This window comes from Aotus nancymaae, unplaced genomic scaffold (genome assembly GCF_030222135.1).
Source record: "Aotus nancymaae isolate 86718 unplaced genomic scaffold, 86718_ANA_hifiasm-v0.15.2.pri h1tg000051l, whole genome shotgun sequence".
Taxonomy (NCBI): domain Eukaryota; kingdom Metazoa; phylum Chordata; class Mammalia; order Primates; family Aotidae; genus Aotus; species Aotus nancymaae.
In genome coordinates, this window is record NW_026988465.1 from 8343529 (window position 1) to 8362111 (window position 18583).

An 18583-nucleotide genomic window follows, 5' to 3' on the forward strand; every position below is an offset into this window, starting at 1 on the left:
TGTGTCTGTGTGTATCTGTGTGTACGAAAAGTTAAAGTTAAATAATGGGGAAAATAATCACCCAGAAGTCATGGAATTAAGGACCTCAAAGGACCTTTTGACTCAATATAGATCAATCTAAAGCAAGTTAAAAATTTTAGGTAGTGAAATTATATGGTTTTTAGGTCTAGATTTCCAAAAACTGAGAATCAACATGTATTGGAAATACCATAGAGCTAATGTTAATCGCAGAGACACAGCTGGAATGAAATACTGACTTGCTTCAGGGAATGTTTTTCTCCCTGTCTCTCTCTGTTTTTGTCTTAGTTTAATAATGCTGGCTGAGTAGGTATGAAAAAATGAGAAGAGAGACATTTTTTGTTTCACTATTCATAGAGAAATTAGTATTTATATTGAATGCCTTGAGGATTCACAAATAAATATAGTTTGTTCCAGTTTGGATTAATAATTTGGTTTGGTGGAAGCCTCCGAAGTATCCAGTTCTGTGGCAGACCGTTGCCATAGAATCTAGTACTAGGGAGGATTTTTAAGAGGTCATTACGTTGACCTAAAACATCACCTTGATAAGACAATCAAATTTGTTTTTAATCCCTTCCAGGAAAATCATTTTGTTACTTATCAAAGCATTGAAAGAAAACATTTCTTGTTATATTTAACTTGGAGCCTTTCCCCAGAAAGGAGATGGGGCTGTCGTCGACTTGATGTGGCGCCCAGAACTTTTTCATCTGTGTGCAGTTGGCGGTTCATTCTCTGAGATACAGAAAACAGTTGATGGATCTCAACAGATAAGGGAATTCACTTGTGTGTGTGTGTGTGTGTGTGTGTGTGCACGAGTTATTCTGTATGCGTTTTCTCATTTCATCCTCTGAACAATCTTCCTGTCACCATTTTATAAACGCAGAAACAGAGATTCAAAGGGGTCCGGTAACTGGCTCAGCTCAACGCTACTACTAAACAGAAAAGCAAGGACTGAAACTCAGGTCTTTGTGACCCTCAGTGCCACCATGCCATGTGACGACGCCTGCCTCCTTTAGAGGCCAACTAATAGGTAAAACTACGTATCACTTCATCTACTGAATTTTCATAAAACCTTTAGGAAGCCTTGGTTGGACAGAAAAATTGATTACTTTAATCCTACACTCTACCCCCAGGCCAACTCGATTTTCTTGAGGAACGACTAAATGGAAATTGAATGGTTTGAAGGTGACTGGCAAACAGAGACACTTGACTGTTTGCAAACCTGGGCGATCAGTTTCTGAATGACTAGTTCAGTGAGTATAACTTCCAGGCTTACATGGGCACGTTATGTTAAGTGGAATAATCCGTCTGCCTCCCAGAAGACTGTTTCCCCCGAGATTTCTAAATGTGTATCCATGTAAAAAATTCACCTAACAGAGCAAAATCTGGCAGTCTAAACTTAACAGTATTCCCCCCAAATGTTAGCTGCAACCCCAAATTGTTGCATGCCTGTATGACAACAAAACACTACTTGTATTATTATTGCAGAGGATTCAGGCTGAGCAAACTGGAAAAAGGGGAATACAAATTGTATGGGTTTTTTTTCTATCAGTACTCACCCTTGTCCACATCTTCCCCCAAGGAACGTTGAAGCTCTGGATCTCGGAAAGGACAGTTCCACTGTTTTTAGTCTCCTGACCAGTTTCTTCGTTTTCATAACTCTACTTGAAGAACGTGTGATGTTTGCCAGTGTCTGACGTTACGGACCTCACAGCTTGCTGAATCTGAAAACAGGAGATAGAGGTGGAAAGGTTGGTAAACTCTGAAAACAATTGAGATGCTTTTCCTCATTTAAGGATTGCATCATAGCAGTTGGAAAAGCCAAATTCATAGTCTCGTGAATGGAATCCGTCATCCATTCATTCATGCGACCAAAGAAGGCATTGATGGGGTTCTTACTGAGCATTAGTTGGAACTTCAAAGACGCATAAAATATAGTCCTGTCCTCAAAGAGCCCACAGTCTCACTGAACAAACGAAAAAATACAGCACAATAAAATGTTACATCATTTCTGGTCAAATGTGCAGTGGGTCCGGTGAGGGCACAAAGGACGAAAGTCAACCTTGGGTGGAATCTTGAGAGATGGGTAGATGTTTGCCAGGTACTTTTTATGGATGGTAGAGGTGGGAGTGAAGCTTCCTTGCCTGTAAGTTTTGGTCTTGTCATTTATTTATTATTTTCTATTCTCCCATCCCTGTGGCCTCACCATTCCCCTCTAAACCAACTTAATATGTGGCTGCTTTTATCATTTTGTAGCCACCAGATGTGCCTGACTCTACCTCTCACCAGCAGTTTGTGAGGGTCACCGGAGCCGTATGCTTTTCTTGTTTCCAGAAATGGAGAAAAACTGGTGGTTTGGAAATGTGGCTTTTAAATAGCTTAGATGCAAAGCCCAGAATTTGATTTTTTGGGAAAAACATGGACTAAGCTTTCGGTGAGTTAGTACTGGCCAATTTTTCACTTCTCTTTCAACATCTTGCAGCTGTAAGGGTGCTTTGAGATGGTGTGTGTGTGTATATATGTGTATGTATTTACAGGCTATAGTTGGGATATATATTCTTAGAAAACCTGATATTTAAACCACATGGGGCACATGAATATCCTCTTGAGAACTGGTAATGTGAATCTTTGTAAAAGGACAGTGTCTTTCCTATCAAGAATAAAAAAAATCAAAAGTAAATGGTTGTTTTAAAAGGGAAAGCAGAAAAATAAGAATCGTGTCTGGCACATAATAGAAGCTCAGCAAACAATTTAATGAACCTATGCGGCCACCCGGGGGGAAGAGAAATCTTCCCCGAACTCCTTTCCAAACAGGATAACTGGGAGTTGGTATCGTATCCTTTTGCTTCTACCGGGGTGGGAACAGCCTCCTGTAATTTCGGTTTGATAAACATAGTATTTATAGTTGTGGCTAAGAGTGGGGAAAAGGAATTTTCCTCTGAGGCACTTGCAGTGGCTAGGCAAGAGGACACGGGCCCATGACTCATTAGCTCTGCCTGAACCCATGTGTGGTTACCCCAGTATCTTGGCCCCACACAGGGTGGAGAACCAGAAGGGAGAGTGATTGCGTTTCCAGCACCCTGTCTATCGCTTCTTTAGGTACTCACACCTTGAGGCATTTTAACTGCCCAAGGTATCTGTGCTCCTAAGACAACCTCTCAGAGCTGATTTGTTTATAAGGATACCATAAACTACAATACCAGAAATGTTACACACACACACACACACACACACACACACACAAACACACACCATTAATTCTTTACTGGGAAACATAACACACATATAGAAAACTGTATAAAATAAATGTATAGCTTTATAAATATAACTGCCACCCAGGTCAAGACAGAGAGTACTGCCAGGACTCTAGAAGCTTTCCAAGTGCCCTTTCCAATGCAACCCCTTTCTTTCCCATAAAGGCAGTACTACTCTTATCCCCATGCACCGGGGACTCTGCGTTGGGCCTTGTGCTTTCGGGCTTCCGGCTCTCCTCCAGTCATGCACTTTCTCAAGGGGAAAGAGGTCTGTGGGACCAAGAGGCCATGCTCATCTGAGACCCATGTCTCCCTTTCTAGACCCCGTGCCAATGACCAGGACATTGGGACTTCCTGTCTAAATGATTGCAAACCTACTTCCAGGTCTTTGTGGGCTCTTCCTTAAGTCCTTCCTGATGTGGGGCCTGGAAGCAGATATTCATAAAAGGCCATGGGTGAAGGTAAACTTGAGGGCTCAAGAGTGATATATACGAGCACCAAGGCCCTTGGGTTGTGGGATGGAGCAGGGGTAGGGCATCAAGGTGGATGGCTGGGTCTAGGGGCTGCTGCTTCTTGTGGCAAGTGTTCCAGCAGGAAGATCCAACATGCCACGCCACTAGGAAGGCAGCTGGTACCAAACTCATCCTTTCACAGGGGTTCTTGTCCCCAGAGCATGCTCTGAGAGTTGTGGCAGCGCTGAGCACAAATTGCTGAATTGCCCAGATGGGACCAGTCAGGACCACTGCAGAGGAGGGAGACCAGCTGCGGAGCCTGTCAGCCTGCAGCTCATTAGTATGCCACATCTGGCAGCATCTGTTCCTCCAGGAGGCAGCAACGGCTATGCTCTCTGGTCACCAGAAAGCAAGGGGCATGAGCAGGTCTTTTCAGCAGAAATAGCCACATCCTCCTTGCATGCCCACTTCTCTCTCTGCCTACTAAAACCCCTGAGCTTACCCACTTCACCCTCCTCTTGCCAATATGCTCAACCTCCTTGCCCTTTGTTCTTTTAATGCATTGCCCAGACAAAGCCCAGCCTTGGATGAACTCAACTGCTTACTTACTCTACATCAATCAACCGGCTATTGAGCATGGCTGGAAACACCACACACGCTGCAGATGGTGCCACTGCAAACTCAGGGTCACCAATGCCATCTAGACCCTTGTTACTGTCAGGCAGCCTTCTGTAGTTCCCTGGCCAGCTCGCCCTCCTGTTCTCCTATTTTTCTAATTAAAATGAGAGTAGATCATCTTCTGCAATGCCACACTGAATGGGCCCTAGTCCAGAAACAGCGGACTGTTGCAGTTTATACACAGCAGATGTTTCAAACTTCCACACGTTTTTCAAAGTCTCTGGTTTTTTTGCCTGTGCCCCTTCTGAGCCCCAATCTTAAACCCTGCTGTTAACCTCAGTAGCCAGTCTCCCCACCTGCTCCACAAAGAAAGCAGGAGCCCTCAACTTCCCTTCTCCACTTCTGCAGATGCACTTTGCATTTCAACTCATCCCCTTTTCCTTCTCTCATCCTTGTGACAGTAAAGAAAATGTCTCCCCTCGTGCTCAAGTGAACCCCTCCACCTGTCACTCAATGCCATCCTGTCTTGCCATTGATGGGACTTTTCTCCATAAATGACCTCTCTCCTGACTTGCTACCAGCAGTCATGCCTTGCCCTTAAGACGCTGAAGTCAGGTTTTTCCCTAGCTGACTGAGTCCTTCAGCTCACACAGCCTTCATCTGGTTGGGGGAAAGGAGAGATTTCTGGTGTCTCTTCTTGTGAGGACACTAATCCTGTTGGATCAGGCCCTCACCCTTATGACCCCCCTTAATCATAATTACATCTTTAGGAGCCCCATCTCCAAATATAGCTACACTGGGGGTTAGGGCTTCACGTAAAGATTTTAGGACAACATAAACATTCAGCCCATGACACTGGTATATAGTATATAATAATTATCTATTATTATTATTATTATAGATTTTGTGCTCAGCCTGGCCACTTTGCTGCCCAGGCTGTAGTGCAGCGGCACTATCAGAGCTCACTGCAACTTCAAACTCCTGGGCTCAAGGCATCCTCCTGTCTTAGCCTCATAAGTAGCTGGGATTACAGGTACATGCCACCATGCCTGGCTAATTTTTTAACTTTTTGTAGAAACGGAGCATCCTACTATGTTGCCCAGAGTAGTCTCGAACTCCTGGCCTCAAGCAATCCTCCCACCTCAGCCTGTGTCATTGCCTTTAAAAGTCCTCCCTGAACTCTGCTTCTCCCTTCAGCTATGGCCCTGGGTCTCTCCCACCTTCAGAGCCAGGTTGTCCATATTTACCACTTCCAGTTCCTCTGTTTTCACTGGTGACAGTCTTGTGTTTGTTTTCTCTCCCTCACTAAAGGGGCCTTCCCGACATCCTTTCTTCTAAATCCTTTTCCCTAAACCCAGTGGACCACTTTGAGTCTGACTTGACTTGACATCTCTGCAAGATTTGACATCATTGAACATGTTTCCCCTTTTAAATGATGTTCTTTCCTTGGTGCTAGTCTGTCTGGGTGTTTCACTTCACCTCCCCTCATGCATTGAGCCTCCAGTTCTGTCTGTCCTCAGCCTCCTCCACTTTCTTTTTTTTTTAATTAATAAATGAAAATTATACTTTAAGTTCTGGTATACATGTGCAGAACATGCAGGTTTGTTACATAGGTATACATGTGCCATGGTGGTTTGCTGCACCCATCGACCCATCATCTACATTTGGTATTTCCCCTAATGCCATCCCTCCCCTATCCCCCGATCCCCTGACAGGTCCCAGAGTGTGATGTTCCCCTCCCTGTGTCCGTGTGTTCTCAATGTTCAACTCCCACTTATGAGTGAGAACATGCGGTGTTTGGTTTTCTGCTCTTGTGTCAGTTTGCTGAGAATGATGGTTTCCAGCTTCATCCATGCCCCTGCAAAGGACATGAACTCATCCTTTTTTATGGCTGCATAGTATTCCATGGTGTACATGTGCCACATTTTCTTTATTCAGTCTATCATTAGCAATGGCAACAAAAACCAAAATTGCCAAATGGGATCTAATTAAACTAAAGAGCTTCTGCACAGCAAAAGAAACTATCATCAGAGTGAACAGGCAACACACAGAATGGGAGAAAATTTTTGCAAACTACCCATCTGACAAAGGGCTAATATCCAGAATCCACAAAGAACTTAAACAAACTTACAAGAAAAAAAGAATCCCATCAAAAAGTGGGTGAAGGATATGAACAGACACTTCTCAAAAGAAGACATTTATGTGGCCAACAAACATATGAAAAAAAGCTCATCATCACTGGTCATTAGAGAAAGCCTCTTCCACTTTCACCACCTGCAACCATAGCTTCAGTTCCCACCTGCAGCTTCGGGACTCCTGAACCTGTCTCTCCAGCCCAGGCCTTCTCTCCAATTGGCCCAGGACAGCTGTCCTTGATGCCCCTCTCCTACCTTGTGCTCCACCTCTCCAAAAGACACACCCCATCTGCTAATCCAAATGGATATTTTCAGCTTTTGTCTCCTCTCAGTGAATGGCGCCACCACCCACATTAGATACTGGGCCTCATCCTAATGCTTTCCATTGTCCATCTTTCCCCATTGGTTTCAAGACGTCCTCTCAACGATGCCTCCTGCAGTGCTCTTGTACCTCCCCGTTCCTCTCTGTCCCTACTGCTGTCATGTTCAGGCCACTTCCATTCTCATCTGGATTACTGCATTGCCTCTGGAGACTTAGTTCCTGCCTCATCTCTCTGTAATCTTTTCTTCAGGCTATAGCCGGAGCTGATGTCTCTAAAATGTAAACTCTATCACGTGAGTTCCTGATCCCTAAAGTTTTTTTTTTAGTCAAGTGATGAAATTTCTAAGATTATGGAATTACTATGAAATGTTTTAAGTTTGATAATGGTATGTGTGTATATATATATATATAAAATACACACACACACATTAAAGAGTCCTTATCTTTTGAAGATTCATACTGAATATTTGCAGGCCAATAAACCAGTGGGGTGAGGAGAGTGGGGAGACAGTTAGACAAGGTTTTTCATGTGCTGAGAATTATTGAAGCTAGGTAATTGATACTACTCTTCCTACTTTTGAAACATTCTACAATAAAATGTTTTTAAAAGAAAATCCCTAAACTCAAGCAAAACAACAAGTACTGCAATGTCTTTCTTATTGTTCTTAAGACAGAGTCCTAAATTCTTAGATGACTCATAAGGCCATGCATGGTCTGGCCTCTGTCTACCTTTCTTTCAAGTGCAGGACACCCAGTGCTTATTGAAGATTTGTGAAGTGGATGGATGGATAGATGGATTAGTGGGTAGGTAGATGGATGGGCAGATAAATGGATGGATTAATAGATGGATGGTGGATGGATGGGTAGATAAATGAATATCTGGATGGGGAATGAATCAGTGGGTAGATATATGATGGATGGATAGATAAATGAATAGATAAATGGTGGGTAGATGGATGGATGAATAGATGAATGGGTGGATGGTTGAATGGATGAATGAACTGAAGAGATGGATGGGTGGATAGCTGGTGGATTGATGAATAGATGGATGGTGGGTGGATGGATGTGTAGGTGAATGGATGGATGAGTGGGTAGGTGGATGGATGAATGGTGAATGAATGAATAGATAAATGGGCGGATGATAGGTGAATCGGTAGATGGATGATAGATGGGTGGATAGATGAACAGATGGATGGGTGGGTGGGTGAATGGGTGGGTGGATGGAAAGAGAATAGCAAAGGATCCTATGTTCCTACCCTCACTCTGCAAGTCACTTTCTTTGAGACCTTTGAGCTCTCACTCTTTGGGTCTCAGTTTTCTCATTTGCAACAGGAAGAGTAAACAAACTCATCATTTTTTTTTTAAGAGAGAGGTGCCAGTTTAAACTCTTTTATTTTGGAACTTATGGTGATATTTGTTTTTTAAAATTGTTTCATTGTTAAAAAAAAATAAAAAATTTACATCTCTTGGATTAGGTGACATTTCAGATCCTTCCCAACTGCAAAAGACTGTGGTTATAAAGAGGTTTTACAAGTTAAAACATACGGATTTGGTGAACATACAGTACAGATTTTTCTCAAAAACCCTGATTTAATAAAAATTTTTTTTTTCTAGTAAAGGAAACTTGTTATAGGACTAACACGATTCAATTTGTAAGCCTTTTAAAGACACTCATATAAAACATTCGTAAATTAGAAAAGCAGTCTTTTCTTGGACCATATGTTGCTATTTGGGGTTTAGACGTATGCTCACTGCACATGGTGCAAGCAAGTACTCTACATAAACAGGACCTTTAGGTGAGGAGATCCCTGTGGATTATAACTGTGGCTGCTCCATATTGTTACCCCAGCTCAGCACTTGGTGCATAGTAAATGATCAGTAAAATTTTGCTTTTAAATGAAGACCTAGGATGAAGAAGACTCTCAGTGGGGCTCTGTTAGAATTTTCAATGATAAGAAAGGAAAATAACTTCCTTCCGAAGAAAGGAGTAGGTGGGGAGAAATGTGAATGAAGGAAGCGTGCTCTGGGCCCAGGCATGGGTAAAAACGGCAGGGCTTCTGCTTGTTTCTCTATATAGATTGAAATAAGCAGGATTGAGCAAGGCAGCTTTTATGCCCCCCTCTAAACAGTCTAGGTTCCTGATTTCCTGGCTAATCTACTTCATTTTGTACACTGAGGCTTGTGGACCATCCAGTTTATGTTTTTTTCTCCTCGTTCCTTGGATGTTTCTCAGTCTGATATCTGACCCTTCTATGTAAGGTCCTTGATGGAAAGCCACATGGCAGCTGCTGAATTCAAACCACTGTAACTCCCATTCAGCCATGTGCAACTGGCAGTGTGTGATGGTATTCACAGCAGGAAGGACTGCAGGCTGCAAGTCAGGAGACCTGGGCTCTAGTCCCAGGTGTGCAGCTTCGGGCAACTCAGCCATTCCTGATTCTCAGTTTCCCATGTGTAAAATAAAGAGATCAGACAAAAATGCATCCTCAATTTTGTATCTTATTTAGGTTATAACCTGGATGTATAATTGATGTGATACCAGTAAAGACCTTTATCAGTTATGAATATTATAAATTCAGTGACGCACTCTGGTTAGCCTGTCGCCAAATGAGTAGTATCTTAAGAGAATGGAGACTGATCAAACTCTGTCTTCCGGATGATTCTGCCTGAGGGTTCTGGACCCAGGACCAATGCAGCCGACAAAGCTACTTCCTGATTGCTGACAGTGTTTGAAGTAGAGGTCTGTTGAAACTACGGAATCGCTGAGTTGTCTTCCTTAGCAACTTTATTTCCCCAGGCTGTGGAGCCCTACCAAGGTTTTGCTTGACAACTGATGAGAAAGTCCTTCTACCACGTTGGGATCCACACAGTTTATTTTGGTAGGTAACTAAGACAGAGATCATTAAGCCCTTCATAAAACAGCCCATCAGCCACCTGCTTGCTGAGCAAAAGGCTGCTCTTTGGCGGGAAAGATTGTGTTCTTCAGCCCACTCGGGTCCCATGCAAGATTCTAACCAGGTTGCCTGTGAAAATTTCTTGGTTGTGATGTATTTCTTTCCATTTACATAAAAGCAACCAATAAATACCAGTGATCTCGTCAGGCCATGCCAAAGAAGAATTTGTAGGGGATTTAATATCCCAATGCATTGGACATACTTGAATTTGGCTGAACAGTCAAGTTGGGTGGTTTGGCTCAATTTAACCAGTTTAAATGTTGTTGGTGTAGAGCTTTGCAAATGACTTTGGTTCTTACTGAATGATTGCTGAAGGGCATTGACTTACACATGAATTCGAAATCCTCAGGTGTGTTTTAAAGAGCTACAAAACAAGCCTTTCCTTTGTTGTAAATGGGCAAGACTCAATAAAGGGAGTGAGATGAAAAGAGCCATTAGTTCATCTGTTGGGGCATCTAAATACGCACCCTGAAGGCATAGCAACAAATAATTCATGCTTTCACGTGTTCTGCACACAGCAATATCTTCCTAACTATTGCCAACAACCTGACCAGGAAAAAGGGCATGGTGGTGATCATGAAATAATTGAGGGTAAAAGGCAGGGTTATAAGTCCTTTAAACCCTTTTGAGCTTAGGTAATGTCTTGCTGGGCACATGGCTCTGATTCTTTCTCTGGTCTTTGCCAGCAGATTTTTAGGAATCTCCTGGCAGAAGAGCATTGTTTGCGGCACCTTCCACTCCTGCAGAGCTCTTGGACGCTATTTACAAGGACTTTCAGTTGCCTCCTTTGCCCATCTGGTATTAATTTTTGTTTTTTCGTTACTGAGTCTCTGATTCATCTCTACCCAGACCTTTGAGTTTCCTGAAGGCTTTCCTTCCCTAGATGAGGTGCCACACCCAGGTAAGTTCACTTGCTGTTTGCTTTGAGGAAAGTCAGGATCTAGAGTTCCCCAGCTCAGAGAATAAGACTATGATTCACTTTATCATTCAAGTCAGGATGGAGAGGATTTCCTTCATCTCCCTTTACTCTCACTCCCACGTATGATCGGCTTATCAGTGACGGGGTTTTGTCATTTTTAGCTTGTGGGATTTTCCAGCTCCCTTCATTCTGCCCGTGTCTCCATCTCAGTTGCCTGTCTTAGCTCACAGTCTCTCTCCTGGACTGTTGCAATTGTCTTCACATTGTATCCTAAAGGCAATGTGGGGTAGGCTTGGAAAAGCTTTCATTGGGTCCTAAAGGCAATGGGGTAGGCTTGGAAAAGCTTTCATTGGGTCCTAAAGGCAATGGAGTAGGCTTGGAAAAGCTTTCAATTTCATTTTCTTGCCATAAAAATCACACTGAAAATAGTGGCTAATTAATTGAAGGGGCAGTTGAAATGGAGGTAAAGAGGATTATATAGCTGTGCTCCAAATGAGAATTATAAGGAAGGTTTGGATTAAGCTGGAGACAGAGACAGCGAAGAGGAGAGAAAATGATTATTTAGCAAGGAGAACAGAAAGAGCATAGTAACTGATTTGAATTACAAGGTGAGGGAGAGGGAGCCCTTGGTAACAAATATCTCCTGGATAAAAGCTTTGGAGGCTGCATGGATGCTAGTCACATTCTGAGAAAGAAGAAATTAAGAATTAAGCCTATGGGGAAACGGTGAATTTGAATGCAGCATGTTAAGTTCCGGTTTCACGTGGAGAATATCCAATGGGGAGAGAATCTGTAAGCAGTTACATATCCCAAGTCTGAGATTCAGAGAGCGCGAATGTTGAAGACAGAGATTTTACAGTCATGAGCTTAGAGCTGAGAGTTAAAGCAACAGCGCTTATAACATCAGCCAGACAGAGCTCGTTAAATGAGATAGACCGGGTGCGGTGGCTCACGCTTATAATCCCAGCATTTTGGGAGGCCGAGGTGGGCAGATCACCTGAGGTCAGGAGTTCAAGACCAGCCTGGCCAACATGGTGAAACCCCGTCTCTACTAAAAATACAAAAATCAGCCGGGTATGGGGGTGCAGGCCTGTAATCTCAGCTACTCGGGAGGCTGAGGAAGGAGAATCATTTGAATCTGGGAGGTAGAGGTTGCAGTAAGCATTCCAGCCTGGGCAACAGGACAAGACTCCAACTCGGGAAAAAAAAAAAAAAGAGGAAGATGACAGGATCCTGGGGACTATCGCTCCTAGAGGGCCACACAGAGGAGAGAGGGCTGGAGGAGACTCATTATGGTGTGTTATTACGCAAAGAAGACAGGAAAGAATTGACAATTAGAAAATGGAGATTCTTGAGATCAGTTTCAGCAAAGTGCTGGGGACAGGCACCAACTGCCACTGGGTTGACCTGTGAATGAGAGATGAAAAACTGCAGACAGAGTCTAGACTTCTCTTTCTAGAAACTTCGCTGTAAAGAAAAGGCAATGAACGGGAAACAGGTGATAGCATGCGTGGCCAGTGCACCTGAGAACAGGAGGGCACATATGACGGTTAATTTCATGTGTCCACTTGACTGGGCCACAGGATGTCCAGACATTTAGGCAAACATTATTCTGAGTGTTCCCATGAGGGTGTTTTGAGATGAGATCAACATGTAACTCAGTAGATTGGGTAAAGCGGGTGGCCTTCCCAATGTGACTGGGCCTTGTTCAATCCGTTGAAGGCCTGAATAGAACAAAAAGGTGAACCTTCCTCTGCGTAAGAGAGAAATCCTCCTGCCTGGTTGTCTCTGAACTAGAACATTGGCTTTTTCTCACTTTGGACTTAAATGGAGACATCAGGTCTTCCTGGGTCTCAAGTCTGCTGGCCTTTATGCTAGAGCTGTATCATCAGCTCTCCTGGGTCCCAGGCCCTCAGACTCAGACAGGAACCACGCCATCTGCTCTCTTGCGTCCCCAGTTTGCCGACTCATTCTGCAGATTTTGGGACCTGCCCCCTTCCCTGATCACATGAGCCAAGTTCTTATAAGAAATTGCTTTCTAAATATATATGTGCATCCCATTGGTTCTGTTTCTCCAGAGAACCCTGAGTAATACAGCACAAAATGGAAAAGAAAACAGAAAAAATAGAAAAGAAGGAAGGAAGGGAGGATGAAAGGAAGGTGTGGGGGGGATGAGAACCAGAGCCTGCGAGCTTTGCAAGCGTGGGAGACGGCGGGTCACTGCTTCATTGTCTGTGATCTCTGACGGCATTGATGACTCATTCATGTTACATAATTAGAATTCACCTTCAGACTTTGCTGTCTTACAATTTCGTCTCATAGAAACAAGGCTCCCTAGCTTGGCTTGTTTTCTTGTTACTCAGGGGCTGTTGCTAACATAAGGTCATACTTAGAAAACTGAACCCTCAATAAGATTACTCAGAGACTTGGCAGCTTTTTCTCTGGCCATTTTGTCTTTAAGTTAAAAAAAAGAAAAAACAGCTCACTCTTCTAAAATGATATTACACGTCAGTTTTAGATATGTCCTGTAGGCCAGCCCTGAAATGTATGGTCTTTCTGGATATTTGTGAGAGAGAAGCTTTGTTTTTAAAAATGAAAAAAAAAATTGTTTTACTCTAAAAACACATCTCTGATAACCCAGTTTTTAGGAAACTATCTGCTGAGAAGAAACAATAGGAGAGGCAAGAATCATCCAGTTTATCCCTAATTCATTTCTGCCACAGTGATGGGATAACCTCAGAAACCACTAGGGCCATTTAACCAAGAGATTTATTAGGCTCTTAGAGTTCATGACGTTTCTGCTTTGTTTTCATAAAATTTTTGTTATAATATTAAAGTGACAAAGATAAACCACTTTATTTGTGGTTGTGCAGATGCCATTTGGAGTATCTGCCCAGCTTAAAATATTCCCCTGGCTGTTCTGCCCACTCAAAACAGCAGGACCCACATTTTAACTTGGACACCATGACCAAGCTCTGCTGTTCATAGTTGCCTGGCCCAGGCATGGGCGCCTGGCCCCAAGTTCAGGGCCAACGCCCTTCTCTGGGAATGGGGAACCAAAGCAGAAAAGCATCCTGTGCACTCACACTCACACACACAATCACACGTACCCACACACTCACATATACATGCACACTAATGTGCACACACGCTCTCACACTCACACACACCCGTGCACACTCACACATGCACTCACACTCACTAACATGCATATACACTCATGCACACTCACACACACCTTCACACACACGCACACAAACATGCAACGCACACAAACACGCAATGCACACGTACACACAAAGTCACTTAATCTCTCTCCAACTGTGAATTTGGTCACTGTGAGCTTCCACCTTTACCTGTTGTGAGGATTGAATAGAAGACAGAAAAAAATATTTCAAGAAAGAAGACTCAAATAGAAGCAGCAATGGGTGACAGGCCCAGTAACCCCAGCTGTCCTGCGGTCTCCCAGCTCCTGGATACTGTCCCTTCTGGGAGCACGGCTGCACACCTGCCTTCAGTACCATGAGATGTGTCCTTGTCCTAAAAGTGACCAACCCCTGCCTCTCTTTCTCCCCCAGCCCACCACCAAGCTGAGTTGAACTGTATTTGTTACTCACAGTAAAAAAAAATCCTAATTCATTAGGTTACTATTTTAAAAATAAAAATATATCTCTTTTGGGTTGTCTCATAAAGAATCAGATTTGAGAATTTTGACAGTTGCAGCTGTGGGAAGTGAGAGGGGGAAACCGGTCTTCTAAATAAATAACGTTTTATACTGTCCCACCTTTTTCTTATCCCAGGAAAGCCTCAGGAACCTGTCGAAGGAGAGACTGCCACACCCTGTTGCCCTATTGGTGAAAGAGAGGTCCATGCAGTGCCTATGATGAGCAATTTGCTCACATCTATCCAGATTGTATGTGCGTACACCCACTCATCCCCAAATGCCATCCTCAGGAGTTTATGCTGCACAGAGACTTGCACATGTGCAAAAAGACAGTGCAGGGCTGCTTGGTACAACATTGTCGGTGATAGCAACATATTGGAAGCAACCTGAGTTTTTGCTAATAGAGAATTGGCTGCATAAATTATGCTAATCTATGCAACTGGAGTACCATGATGCCATAAAAAAGAACGAACAAGGTCTTTATGTTTGGAAAGATCTGTAAGATATAATGGTAAATGAAAAGTGTAAGGTGCCGGGTGAGGTGGCTCACACCTGTACTCCTAGCACTTTGGGAGGCCGAGGCAGGTGGATATGAGATCAAGAGTTCGAGACCAGCCTGGCCAAGATGGTGAAACCCTGTCTCTACTGAAAATACAAAAATTAGCTGGGGGTAGTGGCGTGTGCTGGTAGTCCCAGCTGCTTGGGAGGCCGAGGCAGAGAATCGCTTGAACCTGGGAGGTGGAGGTTGCAGTGAGCCAAGATTACACCACTGCACTCCAGCTTTGACAACAAAGCAAGACTCCATCTCAAAAAAAAATAAAATAAGAAAAAAGAAAAAAGAAAAGTGTACCATGCAGAACACTGTGTTTTACAGGCTAACATTTGGGGGCTGACAACAGCTATTCAAATGTGCTTACATTATGTTGAAAACAGTTTGAAAAGAAAAACAATAAATCAGTACCAGCGGTTTACTTGTGTGTATGAATGGGTGTATGGCAGGGGTGGGGTGGGGGCAGGTGGCTTAGGTACAAGACAGGAATTGCAAAGAGACTTTTTGACGATATACCTCTTAAGAGGTTAAAAAACCTGTTGAAATATGTGTTGTTAACTATGAGAGAGAGAGAGAGAGAAAATGAGAGAGAGAATGGAAGGAGGGAGATAGGGAAGGAAGGAAAAAGAGAGAAATGGAGGGGCAAGGAAAGCAAGAAGGAAGAAGGGAGGGAAGGGAGGGAAGAAGGGAGGGAAAGAAGGGAGGAGGGAGGGAAAGAAAGAAGGAGGGAAAAAGGGAGGGAAAGAAGGAAGAAGGGAGGGAAGGGGGAAGAAGGGAGGGAAAGAAAGGAGGAGGGAGGGAAAGAAGGAGGGAAAATGGGAGGGAAAGAAGGAAGAAAGAAGGGGAAGAGGGAGGAGGGAGGGAAAGAAAGAAGGAGGGAAAATGGGAGGGAAAGAAGGAAGAAAAGGGAAAGAGGGAGGAGGGAGGGAAAGAAGGAAGGAAGGGAAAGAGGGAGGAAAGGAGGGAAAGAAGGAGGAAGGAAGGGAAAGAGGGAGGGAGGGAGGGAAGGAAAGAGGGAAAGAGGGAGGGAACTGGCTGTTTCCTGAAGCTACAGCCTAACAAATAAAAGCCAAGCCCACCAGCAGCAATAGTTTGAACAGTGAATGATGACTAAATCGTGACTCCGAGAGGCTGAATTCCCTGTGCATAGTGTGAGTGAAAGCCTGGGTGTGTTCCATCAAAGAAGGCTATTTTAAAGTGCCATGAGCCCAGTGAGGTCTGTAGGACAGACATACAATTGCTTGCAAACAAGTAGCAGGGCAATGAGATGTGTTTTGTGTTTGCCAGAGGTTTTCTTTGTCTCTCAAGGGAGCTGGGAGAAACTCAAGTCTGAAACTCAAAGCCTTCTCAGTCATTCCTTTTCCTTCAACTAGATCTGAACCTCAGGAGATCTGGAGCCTTTGCTGAATTCTGCTGGGAACTGAGCCTTCTGCATATTATTGTTTTGCTAATACTTTTTGCTGGAAAGTACATCAAACCAGCATGTGCTGTACCTCTTGCTTTGCCAGACTATTTAAAAGCAAAAGTGACCAGATATCCAACTTAAGGCTGATCCAGGCTTTTCATGATCTAGCCAGGGGAGACAAAGATTCCAGGAAAAGTCTCTAGGGAAGGCCAAGGATTTTAGAAAGTATCTGTGGACAAACAAATGCAATGTTTGTGTGCTAATTTCCATAACTGAACGAAGCTGATAGAAGTGCTTTGCGAATTAATGCCCATCAACGATAGACTGGATAAAGAAAACGTGGCACCTATACACCATGAAATACTACGTAACCATAAAGAAGAATGAGTTCATGTCCTTTACAGGGACATGGATGAAGCTGAAACCATCATCCTCATCAAACTAACACAGAAACAGAAAACCAAACACCGTATGTTCTCGCTCATAAGTGGGAGTTGAACAATGAGAACACACGGACACAGGGAGGGGAACATCACACACTGGGGCCTGCTGGGGGGTGGGGGACAAGGGGAGAACATTAGGACAAATACCTAATACGTGCAGGGCTTGAAACCTAGATGATGGGTTGATGGGTGCAGCAAACCACCATGGCACGTGGATACCTGTGTAATAAACCTGCACGTTCTGCACATGTATCCTAGAACTTAAAGTTAAAAAAAAAAGTAAGTGCTTTGTGACTTAGGTACGCTGATGGGAGCATGGGTCCTGGCGCCTGAAGATTGAGCTGGGGGAACCCACACCCAGGCTGCCAAAACACACAGTAGCAAGAGAGGTCAAGGGGCATCTCATGGCTGCGGATTTTTAGACACGGTATTGCCATTGTCAGACGTGTGGCTAAGCCTGCAAGGACAAGAGGGGAAGGAGGGAACTCCCTCCTCTCAACCCTGCATCATCCTGAGTGCTTTCAATCTCTCTCAAACCTTCTCCTCTCTTTTCTCTTCTCTCTTTCCCTGATGGCTCATCAGACATCATAGAATAATGGAGTTCAGTGTTTCTCAAGGGACAGTCACCTGCACCGTTGTCACCAGAATTGTTTGTTTCCAATCCCGATTCTTGGGGCCTGCTCTAAATCTGCCTACCAAGGCTCTAGGGGCAAGGCCTGGGAACCTGCATTGTTTGCAAACACCCCCAGGTGATTCTTACATGTTTGAAATCAGGGATGCATTGATAGAAATGAAAAGGTCTTAGATCAGCAGCCAAAAAATCCAAGTTCAAATCTATTTACTACCTGTGTGGTCTTGAGCAAGTTACTTATTCATTCCCAGCATGGGAGTCTACACTATTTTATGGGATTTTTTTTAGGAGTTATAGGAGATATGCTGTTATGTTATAGGAATTATTTTTTTTTTCTCTTTGAGGATTAAATGAGACAAAACATATGACAAGGCTGGGGCACACTGAGCTTTTGCTACACAGTAGTACACAGTACCCTGGAGAGTTAGAAAAGGGATGGTGAGCTCACATAAATCTTTGTAGGCCTCAGGATATATATATTTTTGCAGTGACTTTCAAGGCTGACCTAACTCTCTTTGGATGGACACAGAGCGAGGAGACTTGCCCACTGAGTGACTTTACTACAGCTGAAGGCCTTACTAACTTGCCCAGGAGTGGGGGATATAGTGCTAGAAGGAAGACAAAGCAATAAAGGACACTTTGGTGTTTTAGTCATGAAGTCCTTGCCCATGCCTATGTCATGAATGGTATTGCCTAGGTTTTCTTCTAGGATTTTTATGGTGTTAGGTCTTATGTTTAAATCTTTAATCCATCTGGAGTTAATTTTTGTATAAAGTGTAAGGAAGGGATCCAGTTTCAGCTTTCTGTTTTCCCAACACCATTTATTAGATAGGGAATCCTTTCCACATTGCTTGTTTTTGTCAAGTTTGTCAAAGATTAGATGGTTGTAGATGTGTCGTGTTACTTCTGAGGCCTCTGTTCTGTTACATTGGTCTACATCTCTGTTTTGGTACCAGTACCATGCTGTTTTGATTACTGTGGCCTTGTAGTATAGTTTGAAGTCAGGTAGCATGATGCCTCTGCACATATATACCTATGTAACAAACCTACACGTTCTACACATGTACCAGAACTTAAAGTGTAATAAAAAAACAAATAAATACAAATAAAAATTTTAAAAATTAAAAAAAGAGAGAGACGCTTTCAGAAAAGCAGGCACTGCAAAAACAAAGAACCAGTCCAGCTGTAAGAGCATGTGGTGGGAGTGGCATCTTCACC

At 43.5% G+C, this 18583-nt stretch overlaps 1 protein-coding gene across 1 annotated transcript in view; it reads right to left on the bottom strand.

Annotated features, from left to right (window-relative positions):
- The window catches only part of NEDD9 (neural precursor cell expressed, developmentally down-regulated 9), a 195220-nt gene that overhangs the window by 116156 nt on the left and 60481 nt on the right, over positions 1-18583 (bottom strand). The window contains exon 2 of the mRNA XM_012440295.3: positions 1578-1742. Within this exon, the coding sequence (XP_012295718.2) occupies positions 1578-1589 (12 nt within the window). The 5' untranslated portion in view covers positions 1590-1742. The remainder of the gene's footprint in view (positions 1-1577; positions 1743-18583) is intronic.